General features: G+C 39.9%; 1 protein-coding gene across 1 annotated transcript in view; it reads left to right on the forward strand.

Annotated features, from left to right (window-relative positions):
- Nucleotides 1-12,179, forward strand: part of PNPLA4 (patatin like phospholipase domain containing 4) — a 51,671-nt gene that overhangs the window by 11,386 nt on the left and 28,106 nt on the right. Inside the window, exons 3-4 of the mRNA XM_018564935.1 lie at nucleotides 2,419-2,513; nucleotides 2,728-2,863. Of these exons, the coding sequence (XP_018420437.1) occupies nucleotides 2,419-2,513; nucleotides 2,728-2,863 (231 nt within the window). The remainder of the gene's footprint in view (nucleotides 1-2,418; nucleotides 2,514-2,727; nucleotides 2,864-12,179) is intronic.

Genomic DNA, 12,179 nt, shown 5'->3' on the forward strand with positions numbered 1-12,179 from the left:
CAAAATATAAAATGGAGTTTTAGTTTACCCCTTAGTTTCATCCTGATATAGAGATTACATGTTCACAGTAATGACATAGGAGGTTTATAAGTGAGGTATGGTCAATAGTGGGTGGTACCTAAAATAAATAACAAATAAAACTAATAAAATGCTTTCCCTTAAGAGTATGGGCTCGTTCTCCAGTTGTGGTGACTGACATTTTTTCGCACTGGATCAATGCCAGTCACAGCAAACAATTGTTTTCTATGCTTCCCATTCACACCACAATGCTGGTGTGATGTGTGGAGAAGAAACAATGTAGACATGCTGCATTTTTCTGCTGCTCACTGGATGGCTCTAGAGGCCACCGCAGCACAGCGTGGCACACCAGGCTACTGAGGGGAGATCTTTGAATAGAGTGTACACTTTTTACAGATAACTGAACCTTTAAATAATTTGTTCTTGTGATGTGATATATAAGATGCAGTTGAAGTTTTTATTTAATGTGCTTATGTAATGTTATGTGCTAAGGAAGACTTGGATTTACTCAACTGAGTATTTGCTACAAAATCGACATATCGCAAATAAGGATTTAGCGTGAAATCACAATTTGTATTTACTGGTAATTGACCCCTGTCCCAGGTGAAACTCAATAAGCGTAGGCAAAATTGTACTGTTTATTTTACATGTTCAACTAAGAACAAAAATGAGTTATATTTCCAGATAAAACATTCCATTCTATTAGTAAGTCCCTTTTTTTATAGTGCAAACAAATCAAGTGATGTACGTCACAAAAAGAAAGGAAACATTGGCGTTATTGAAAAAGGAATTTTATATCCTCTGTAAACTGAACAAAACCAAGGTTTAACCTAAGCTGGCCTTGCTGGCTCTCATACCAGTTATGTTATTGGCACGTTACAGTCTTTCGGCACTAATGTAGTATTGGACTGGCATTTCATTGTCTGTACACTGTCCTTTTTTTTTTTTCTTTCAATCAATAAACCATTTTCAATGAATAAATGAACAGTCAGTCATTCTAGGTGCTCATGGGCTATGTTTGAGAAAGAACACAGACCTTAGTTGATATCTTATATAACGTCCTTTAACAGATACATATATAGTCAAGATTGGGTTGGTAAACCATTATGCAATCAGACAGTGAAAGTTTAAGTGCTGGACAAGTTCACTAAGGGAAAAAAAATACATAAAATATCCTTATAAATAAATCTCATCCCATTCTTTAAAAAAACCAAAACAACATAAATCCATTAGGGTCTTTACTTTTGGTCTTTGCACTACCCATGGTATTTAAAAAAAAAGTGTATAAGATTACGGTCTCTGTATACTGTTCCATGGACCTAAGAAGACTAGCAGAGAAGAAGAACAATATACCAGTCTGACACTAAAAAAGGAAACCACTTTAACAAAAAAGAGGCCAGTAAAAACCATATGTCAAACCAATGGCTAGATCATACATTTTTTTGCACTGCTCAGAGAGTAGAAAGTTATAAAAAGAAGACTGATTGGTTAGCGCACTCCTAGGGGGGTGTGTGATGTGTCGTGGCCGTTGTGCGGCTCCTTATGTTATTAGATTGGGTGTGTCGAACTGTGTGATGCTGAACAGAAAAAAGGAAAGGGAAAGAGCACAATTAACAGGCAAAGACTGTGTGGAAGGAGATTGACCAGGGAATAAAAGTAAATCAAGGTAAATGGAAGTAGGAATAGAAATTAAGCACTCACGTGTGATGGAATGGCTGGGCACACTGGTGGTGATCTCCTGGTGATGTTGTAGTGATGTCTGGTCATGGTGACAGGCGGGTGTTCGGTGGGCAGATGTGTATCCTTGAGAAGGGAGGTTGATGATGCGCCAGACTCGGCGTGGAGGAAAGAAAAATACAAGGTGGCCAGAATCTGTGCAAATGTATGAAAAAGAAGTACATTCTTAACTCCCCTTTGGGTTTGGTGATATCAATGACGAAGAACAAGTGGCGGATCGAATACGTTTTGTTCGGGTGGTTTTGATCTTGATTGTGGTTGACAGTCTTTTGATCCTGGTGGATTTTAGGACAGATGCTCTTGGGATGTTGTTGTGGAGAGTCTTGGATGCTGGCATGGAGCCAGGTGATGTGAAGGAAGCTTCTCTGTTCAATATGCACTGCTCAACCTTGAGACGATCTCCCAGTGGGAACAATGGGGAAAAAAACTTGACAGAGTGAAACCCTTCTCCTGTGTCCCGTTTGGTGAAATTTTGCAAAAAAATCACAACACTTCACCACTCTGTCTAAAACTATAACAAAAAAAATACATATAAATACAAATTGGCTGCAGTACTACTTTAGCTTACTCAAGATAAAAATTGTAATGTATTATTTGTATGTAACATTCCACCTATATGCTCCAAATCATGTGAATTCCAATCTTGTGTTATTCTGGTTTTAGGAAAGTAAGGATTTCATCTACCAGTTTTCTGAAGATGTTAGAAAACAAACATTTGGAGCATTTACACCGAGATATGATTTTATGAACTACTTAAGGTATGTATGACAACAACAACTTATTTTTGAGAGTGTTTACGCTATGGTTTAGCTTTTATGATTATATAAACACAAATCTCTGCATCTCTTGCACAGTGATAAAAATGCATGTGAATTTCTTCCTTAAACTTACAGGAATACTGAACCTGTTTTAAATATTTATTCTATGCTAAATAATTTAATATGAGTAATGTTTATTATTTCTTTGCCACAGGGAAGGCATTGAAACTATTCTGCCTACTAAAGCTCATGATGCTGCTCAGAACCGTCTCTACGTATCAGTCACCAACACCAAAAGTCGGGAAAACTGCTTGATTTCAAGTTTTGCTTCTAGAGAAGAGCTTGTTAGGGTAAAAACCTGTGCTGTCATTGACTACAGCAAACGTAGATGTATTGTGGTGCTGTCTGACTCTTCATACTGTGCATATTTGAGTAGAATGTGCAGTGCCTTCTCCCTCCAGCATGTTTACATGTGGAAATATAGATGTGAAAGCAGGTCTAAATGTCAATATTGTGTTTAGATGCATGTGCACATATAAGTTCCTATTCATGCTTCCAGCTAGGCAGTGTCTTAAAACTAGTCAAATATTTATTTTTAGAGGTACTGTAATGTCTTTTCGTTTCTAGCTATGTCATGTAACATCCCTTTCCGACTCTGGCTCCTGATGCACGTCTTCAGGCTCCAACCACTCAAATAAAATTTTCCCAGCAAACAGACATTGTTTCATAGCACCACACTGTCCAATGCTGCCATTTTTAAATAGCTACCTGCCTGTCCACTGCCATGGCAGGCAGATTAAAGATCTCAGCCACCCTAGTCATTTGCACCATGTTTCTTCCTGTAAGTGCATGTTGTTTATACCAACTGTTTTCAATTGGTTCCCTCCACATCTCCTCCATGCATTCCTGGAGCTCTCAAAGTACTGTTATTTTTGGGGGTACTACAGAAACACATTTGAGCTAAATTGTTTTTTAAACATTTTACCAGTATATGTCTCCTGTAGAATAGCCATTTTCTGTAGCATGTGCAGAGTCTGACCATTTTCTGCAGTGTGCCCACAATCTCTGATCTTCTTCTTTAGAAATGCCGAGTGTCACAGACCTTCTTCTGTAGCAAGCCTGCAGTCTCGGACCACATCCTGTAGCAATGCCTGTGGTCCCAGGCCATTTTCTGTTGCATGTTTACTGTCTGATAGTTTCCTCTAGCATTGCATACACTAAATTTTATGTGCAGTCCTTTGGTAATGTCAGGGGTCATGCAACGTTTTTATGGTAAACGTTTGAGAATTTACCATTAACGGTTATTACTATTATGTAGAATACAGGATTTGTATAGCTTATTTGCTTTACAAAATAAAGGGACACAGCACAGTTACAATTCAATTCAGACAAAAGTGTTAGGAGGGCCCTGCTCATAAGAGCTTACAATATAAAAGGGAAGGACAAGTAATACAAAAGGTAGTAACTGTGTGGGGAAGAGTTGAAAAATGTCAGCTTTTATGTAGAGTCTGGGATAGGCTTCCCTGAAGAAATGAGTTGTCAGGGATCGCCTAAAGACAGACAGAGTAGGACATAGCTGTAGAAGTTGTTGTAGGAGTTCCACAAGATGGGAGAGGCTCTGGCGTGTCGGTATTTGTTTTAAGGTGGGGAGGACAGAGTTTATCCTGTACACTTGGGGGTTCAGTCCACTTATAGAAAATCACTGCACGTTTTCTATTTAAGACTTCATTGCATAATCATCTTTGTTTGCAAGCAGTTGTTGTCATCTTGATTGTCAGTCACAGGGGGAGGTGGAGTTTTTTCAACTTGATTCTAAAGCTGGATACACAAGGAGTGAATTTTTGGCTGATTCAGTTGGTGATCCTGTTCCCTCAATAGAAGTCGATCATTAGATTGACTTTTGCTGAAGGAACATGTTGAAAATTCCTCGGCTGAACGCTGCCTGTAGCCAATCAGCTGCAAGGACCATTTAGGCATTCTGGCAATTGCCGTTGCCACTGTAAGAATACGAAGCTTACAGTGGGAGACACCTCCTATCCATGCTGAATGGATGGAGGATGGAGGAATTTTTTTATTTTTTTTTTTATTTTCGATGAATGAAAAAATATAACAGTGCTATCCAAGCTCTCAGATCAACAGAAAATCTTGCACAAGAAATGTGATGAGCCCATGCCTTGTCCTGACCACCAAACTAAGTAGTGTTTATGCGCTTTCTTAACAAGTCCAGTCATCGTGTATCTTTGAGACTTGCCACAAATGTAGCAGGATGTGTCACAACTGTTTTTGACATTGGCAAGCCATTTATGATGTCACCAACCATACTACAACAAATACAACAGCAAACCTGTAACTGTAGTTGTTACATTGTGAGCTGTCTGTAGCCCTTACACCATCATACACTAAGCCTAAGCATTCCCAGGCATGCCAAGCTGTGCATGTTTCACAAACATTATGCAACCAGCCCTGTGTGCATGCTAGGGATGCACCGATACTAGTATTGGTATCGGTGCAGATGCCGAGTATTTGGGCAAGTACTCATACTCACCCAAATGCTCCAATACCTAGCCCGATACTTCCGGTATCGGGAAACTGGGCAGTGAGTCATTACATGCTGCCCGGCTGTCTGATTGGCTGGAATGCCGACTCCATGCTCCCTCGTCACTTGTGACGAGGGACCATGGAGCCAGCTTCCCGGACAATCAGGAAGCCGTGCAGCGTGTAATGACCGCTGTCCGGCTTCCTGATTAGTCAGGAAGCCGGCGGGTGTAATCAGAAAGCCGGCTCCATGCTTTCTTGTCATCTAGTGATATGAAGCATGGGGATGGCTTCCCTGCTAATCGGGAAACCGGGTGGCAAGTCTTTACATGCTGCCCGGCTAATCAGGAAGCCAGATGGCGAGCCATTACACGCCCCCTGACTTCCTGAATGGGACTTCCAGGATTATCGAGTACCGAAAAAAATACCGGTATCGGTGCATCCCTAGTGCATGCCAGGACAAGTACGAGCTGAACGAAGCATCATATAATACAAACAAAAACTACCAACCTTAACTGCCTCCGGGCCGGCCGTAGTAGAAAAACGGCCGGCCCGGAGCTCTCTAGATCTGAGCGGGCGTCTCTAGACGTCCGCTCAGACACGCCCCCTCGCGCGCGCCGCTCGGCGCGCGCGAGCGGGAAATTGCCGTTTTTTAAAAACAGGCAGCGATGCCTGATACCATACAAGCGATCCGCCGGCTTTAGAGCCGGCGGATCGCGTGTATGGGGTGCCGATCGGTGCCCCCCCCCTCCGCGTCCCCCCCCTGCCGTTGTCCCGCTGATCCCGGGCTCCGCTGTGCCCCGGTGCGAGCCCGGGATCAGCATGTCGGCTGTGTCACAGGGGATCAGAGAGAGCTCGGTACACGAGCTCCCTCCGGTCCCCTCTCCTCTGCAAGAATGCGGAAGTGTTGTATAATACATCACTTCCGCATTCTTGTGTCACTCTCCAGCTTCAGAAGCTGGAAAGAAGCTGATGGAGCAGATCTCTGCTTCATCAGCTTCTTTTGGGGGGTCCTAGGTGACATTAGGGGTCTTGGAGACCCCTGATGTCTCCATAAAGAGGACCTGTCACATATTTTGCTATCACATAGGGGGGGTTTATTAGCCCCCGTATGTGATAGCAATAAAGTTTAGTGGGAAAAAAATGTAAGTTCCCCCCCAAATTTAAAGTTACACATAAAAAAGAATAAAAAAACAAAAAAAAATGTAAAGTCCCCACCCATACATACACGCATGCAAACATGCATCGGGGGTGCATACGTGCAAAAAAGACGATTGCGGCCATTACGCCGCACATGTTACATATCGGCCGCGAACGCCGGAGTGAGAGCAATAAGTCTAGGGCCATCAATCACTGATAACACTAAACTGATGAGCGGTAAAAGCTTTTAAAGTGTCGCCTATGGCCAATTTTGGGTACGGTAGTTTTCTGCGATTTCGCGGGTGCGCACAATTTTAAAGCTTGACATGTTTGGTGTCTATTTACCCGACGTGACGTGATCTTTTATATTTTACTGGGTAAACTGGGTAATAATAAATGTTTCCTAACATAATGTAAAAAAAAACCTTTTTTTTTTTCAAAAATGTTCTGTAATTTTTCCTAATTATAATAAAAACTAAAAACCCCAGTGGTGATTAAATACCAACATAAGAAAGCTCTATCTGTCCCCAAAAAATGGTATAAAATTCATTTCAGTACAGCGTTGCATGACGGAATAAACGTCAGTCAAAGTACTGCAGCACTGAAAAATGGCCTGGCCAGGAAGGGGGGCTAAACACCTGGTCTTGAAGTGGTTAAAAAGTGACAAGAAAATACAAAAATAAAAGATTATAAAAAATAGTAGGTGATAGGTTAAATTACACTTTATTTTTGTGATTAGCAACCCAAAATCTATAAGCACTGGCGGAACTACCAGGGTCGCAGCGGTCGCAATTGCGACCGGGCCCTGTCATTCCGCCTGCTGGGGGGGGCCCAGCAAGGAAGAAGAGGGCCCCCCCCATGGATCGGCAAGGTGTCCGTACACGGACGCCGGTGTCCGTGAATGGTGCTTGCAGGGTCCGCCGCGGCCGTACATTACATGTGAAGTTAGTTGGTACGGTCCCGGCCCTGAGCCCCCTGTACAATTGTGATATTTTGGTACCTTCCTGTTGATGTGCAGGAAGGTTTTTTCTTTTCTGGGGGCGGGGCTTTCTTTTTAGTGGGCGGAGGTGAAGAAGATCAAGGCGGGAGCGGTGGAGGCTGCTGCTAACCAGACCCAGTATCCCAATAAAAGATATCCCCATGTTCCTGTGGCAATTTAATAAATTTGGATTCCCCCTCTTTCTCTCCCAGTGACAATGGTTTTCAGGACATAATAGGGACTTTGAGGACAATGTAAAATGACCAGTACCGTGATCAATAGCACATGTAAATTATAGCTTTGTACATTTTTAGTCTAAATGGAAAAAAAAACCTGTAACATAATACCTGTGTCCTACATTACCATCATAAAATATATAACCCATCATTACTACAAGCAATAATAAGTTCCATAGCAAATTCTTTTAAAAGGTGACTTTGTAGAAACTCCACTATAAACCTTTTTGTATAGTCTAAATGATTCCTTTGCCAGTTGCATTTTAGAACCTTTATCATAAGCAGCAAACGATAATTTCTACAGTAGAGTGGGTTTTTGTAATTGTCAGTGTAATAGGAATAAGTAGTAGGCAATAGGGTTCAGCAGCTGCACTCATAAAAGATATGCAGTCTTGCTTTTAACTATGTGTTATGTACAGTATGCTCCAAGTAATTTATTCTCACTTGGACTTTTTAATGTCTCCCTAATTGGAAATCTTGGAAAAGGAACTCCCTTTTCATCTACATTGACCTTACTGTTTTAATTGTTTAAACCTTAGTTTTCGTTATAGACACTGTTCATCATCCAAAATATCTGGTCTCCTTTGTATTTTCTAATGGCAAGTTTAAAGTAAAAATGACTATTGTTTTGTTTCTTCTCTGCTCCTAATCTCTTAATACATGCTATATTCTATTAAGTAATGTAATTTTACACCTTCATGGAATTATGTTGGCTTAGATGACTAAGAGACAAAAAGCTCCACTGCACCAATCCATCTGGCTTTGCAGGCTTAGTGGCTTTCTAAGGTGAGTTAGCCAAGAATAGCTTAGGGCTGGTTTAAGCATTAGGAAAAAGGTAAGATTTACTGTTTGATCCCATCTGTCATACAAGGCATTTTCTGATTGGAAGAGGGATGTGTATCACCACCATTTGTCCAAATTAGAGAACACCTTGTATTTATTTCTAAAAATACTAGGCATTTTCTGAATGGCCACTGTGGCCAGCGAACAACTCCCTGTGTTTTCAGAACAGAGGGTAATTTGCTCAGCTCAGCACCATTACAGGACCCAGAAAATCATTGTAGAGCACTGTAGTAGCTTTGTCTACTACAGAGCTTTACAGGATCCCCATGGACTGCTCAGCTATGGTCAAGCCAAGCTGGACCAATTGAAAGTATGCATACAACGTTGTACCTGGAGTTCAACTTTAAGAACTGTATCAGATACTTATTCTTAAAACTGAGTATAATTCTATATAACACTAGAGTTAGACTCAATGTTGATTTTAGTTTTCAAAATCACCATCAGTTATGTGTCTGACCTTTCTTACCCCTATGGCTCTGGCACCTTCTCATTTCATAGCCCACTCCATAATCTATATCTGACTCACTTTTATTACCCAGTGTTTTTTCACTTTACCTAACTTGTTCTTTTTGAAACAGAATTGAAGTTGTGAGGAATTGATAGTATTCAGAGTTTTTTTGGCAGAAAATATGTTGTATGTCTCTTCTGACAAAAAAAACTCCTTGCCCTTTTTGCAAGTAATTTTCTATACAATAATTTCCATCTATAAGTATACTTTCTGGAGTACCTGTGCAGTGCACTGTACACTTTTGGTGTATAAAAGATGGTGAAGTGGTGAAGATTTGCACAGAGTGCTTTGATAATGCAACTTCCTTGCACATGCCCTATGGCTGAGGGAGGAAGGAAGGAGATGGGTGCTGAAGAAGAATTGCAGAAGATGGTAATGGCTGTGGCAGAACCTTCATTATTAGAGGACGGTAAACTCAGTGGTAAATGTGCCACACTGTGCAATATGCTATTCATACTCCGTACTCCCACTAAGTTCCATCTTAATAGTAAATTGAATGCTGCCATTTGCTAAACGCCTATGAATCCACAATGCTTTGACCTAATTTTGTACACTGCAAACTCCCAACCCCTGCACTATATACACTATGTTGTATGTTACAGTTATAGTGGGGAGTGCATCTCTTAGAAGCTTGTCCTGAAAACTAAACTGTTTATGCAAATAAAAAAAAGGTATTTTACTCAACTCCTTTTCTTCTTCCATTTCTCCCACTATTCTTTTTCTTTATATTTTCTGCCTCTAACATTCACTTTCTATTACACAAAGCACTGAACCCTAGAGCCACATTGTTAGGTGTAAAACTGACTTAAAAGACAAATAACTCTCATATAACCAGTTTTTATTGATTCATAAAGGTACATCTACAAGTATAAAGTATAAAACATTTTCCTGCAAAATTAATGTTTACTTAACAAATTTCTGAGTTCTGAGTGTCCATTCATGTTTCAGGGAATTAAACAAGTATTTTTTGAGTCGCACCTGATGGGATTATTGAAGTCTGGTAATTAATAAATTTGTTAGTTTCTTTTTTGAAAATCCTACTAAAAAGGCAAAAATAGAGACTTAGCAAATATCATATGAAATTTTTTTTCCCAAACATTATTACTGCGTTTCGTTATTGTACATGACATACACCTACAGCCTTCCTAGCATGGCATCCCTTATAATATCAATAACATTAGAAGACAGAACAAACTTTTTTTTGTATGTTTATGCTAATAGGAGAAAAGTTTTTTTGCTTTTTCCCCTTTTTTTTTTTACTAATAGCTCTTTTTTAAGGTTTATTTGAACTTTTCTTTAATATTTGTAATTTGCTTCATTTATTTTACCACCAGGTTCTTTAAAAGCTCCTAATGTTTTTCCTTAGCAGGAAAAATTTGACATCATTTCAAGTTGGAAGTCTTTCCAGCAAAATACAGTTAGGGGTTGTTATCAAAACTGGAGCAGACAGAAGCTGGAGCAGTTGCCCATGGCAACCAATCAGATTCTATCTTTCATTTTTAAAGCTTAACTGAACAAACTGAATAAAAAAGCTGATTGGCTACTATAGGCAACTGCCCCAGATTCTGTCCCAGTTTTTATAAATTCCCCCAATGTCTTTTGATTGATGCTTCTTATTACATTGCTGTTATAATCCTGTTCAGAGGGAACTCAAGAGAATATGGGGCTTAAGGTAAATAACCTGTATAATATAGGGCCTAAAGTGCGCATGCCTTGATATGTCACTACAGTTTATGGGGTGTGTTTAAAAAGTACTAGACATTGTTGTCTTTAACTACAATAAGGTTTCTGAAAGACCTGCATTATGGTAAAGACACCAAGGTGAGGAGTGAAACACATTTACAGACAAAAATAAATCAAATAAGTAAACTTAATTTGTTAGGGTTTACATACCCTAATTTATTGTGCCATAAACAAGAGTCTACCAGTCACACATAGAGCTAAATACAAAGGATTACAAAAAAATTAAATAACTTCCTTACATATGTGTTCTAAAGAGCCAACCCTTTGTCTGAGCCATTTTTGAAAGGAAAACTGTTAACATTAAAATAGTTGAAGGTTACATAGCAACCAAAGACAAGGCTTATGTAATGTACAACATAGCATGGGAAGTGCAAGGCTCAAGGCTAGTTAACTATGAATTTATAATGTGAAGACTGCAGAAGTCAGAGCCAGTATTCAGAAGACTATGCCCCATCAATGATATCAATGGGAGTAATAGTGCCCTATTGTTGGTGTAATTGGAAGGAATAGTGCCCTGTCATTGGCATCAGTGGAAGGAATAGTATCTCATCACTGGTGTCAATAGGACTGAGGAAGTGTCCCCCCCATCTCCCCAACACTTGGTCTTACGTGGTCATTTACCTTTTCATATACTCCATATCACATGCTGCTCTTCTACTGGCTGGAAGACATTACGCCTGTTACCATATAAAGTTTTGCTTGCGTAATATCTTCATTAGATATTTTAATAAATGGGAATATCTATCTGCATGTTAAAAAAAACTCTCAGTTTCTCAAATGTGTTATTGTGAGTCTTTAGAGGCCTGGCTATTGTTTTGTTTGCTTATCACATCTCACATGGGGTAAACAGCAACCTCATTTAATTCCTCCAGTCAGGCTGTGCCCAATGTACTTTTGGTAATCACTGTACAGAAAGGAGGATATATAAGTTATTGTTAGCAAGCCATGTGCTCTCTTTTGCCTGGGGCACAAAGCATTCAGTATGAACAGGTAAGAAGCTGAGCGGTAAACCACCTCCATACTTGTACTGTACATTGTCTTATACATATTGTTTTGTCCTTTATTTGTAAACATATAACCTAACAAATGTATATTGCTGATTGAACCACAGGATTTTGTCTAAGAATCCTCAGATCTAGGTGTGTATATGGGAATATACTTATAATTATTGTAATACTTTTACATATCCACTTTACCTAGTTGACATATCCGGAACTGTGCACTATCAAAAAGGCGATCAACTCACTAAACGGTGCTGGCTAGTACATTGCCGATTGCTGTATTTCTCTATGTTCCAGTGCTTAGCGCTTGATGTCACTTAGCAAATAGGGCCCTGCCTTGGAAACAGAGGGCCTTTGTGGGGCCTTCTCATTGCAGGGGGCCTAAGATGGCCCCCTTGGTTTCCTTGTCTTCAAGTTGGCTCTGCTCCTTTTTAAAAAAAAAAGAAGCTAGCAGAGCCAAAGCACCCATGCTATTATATGTGAAAAATAGTGCCATAGATGCATCTAGCCTAATGCATGATACTAGAATTTTCAGCACTATAGTGTATAACTTGCAAAAAGTAATATTTAAAGATTGCAGAATTTTTGTGTCTATAGTGACTTGGGTTAGAATTTGGACAAGGTATTCTATTTATTCTAATAAAACAGAGATGAACTACTTCTCATATTCCAGAATGTTGG

The sequence above is a fragment of the Nanorana parkeri genome, unplaced genomic scaffold, assembly GCF_000935625.1.
Source record: "Nanorana parkeri isolate BGI_ZX_2015 unplaced genomic scaffold, ASM93562v1 scaffold797, whole genome shotgun sequence".
Taxonomy (NCBI): domain Eukaryota; kingdom Metazoa; phylum Chordata; class Amphibia; order Anura; family Dicroglossidae; genus Nanorana; species Nanorana parkeri.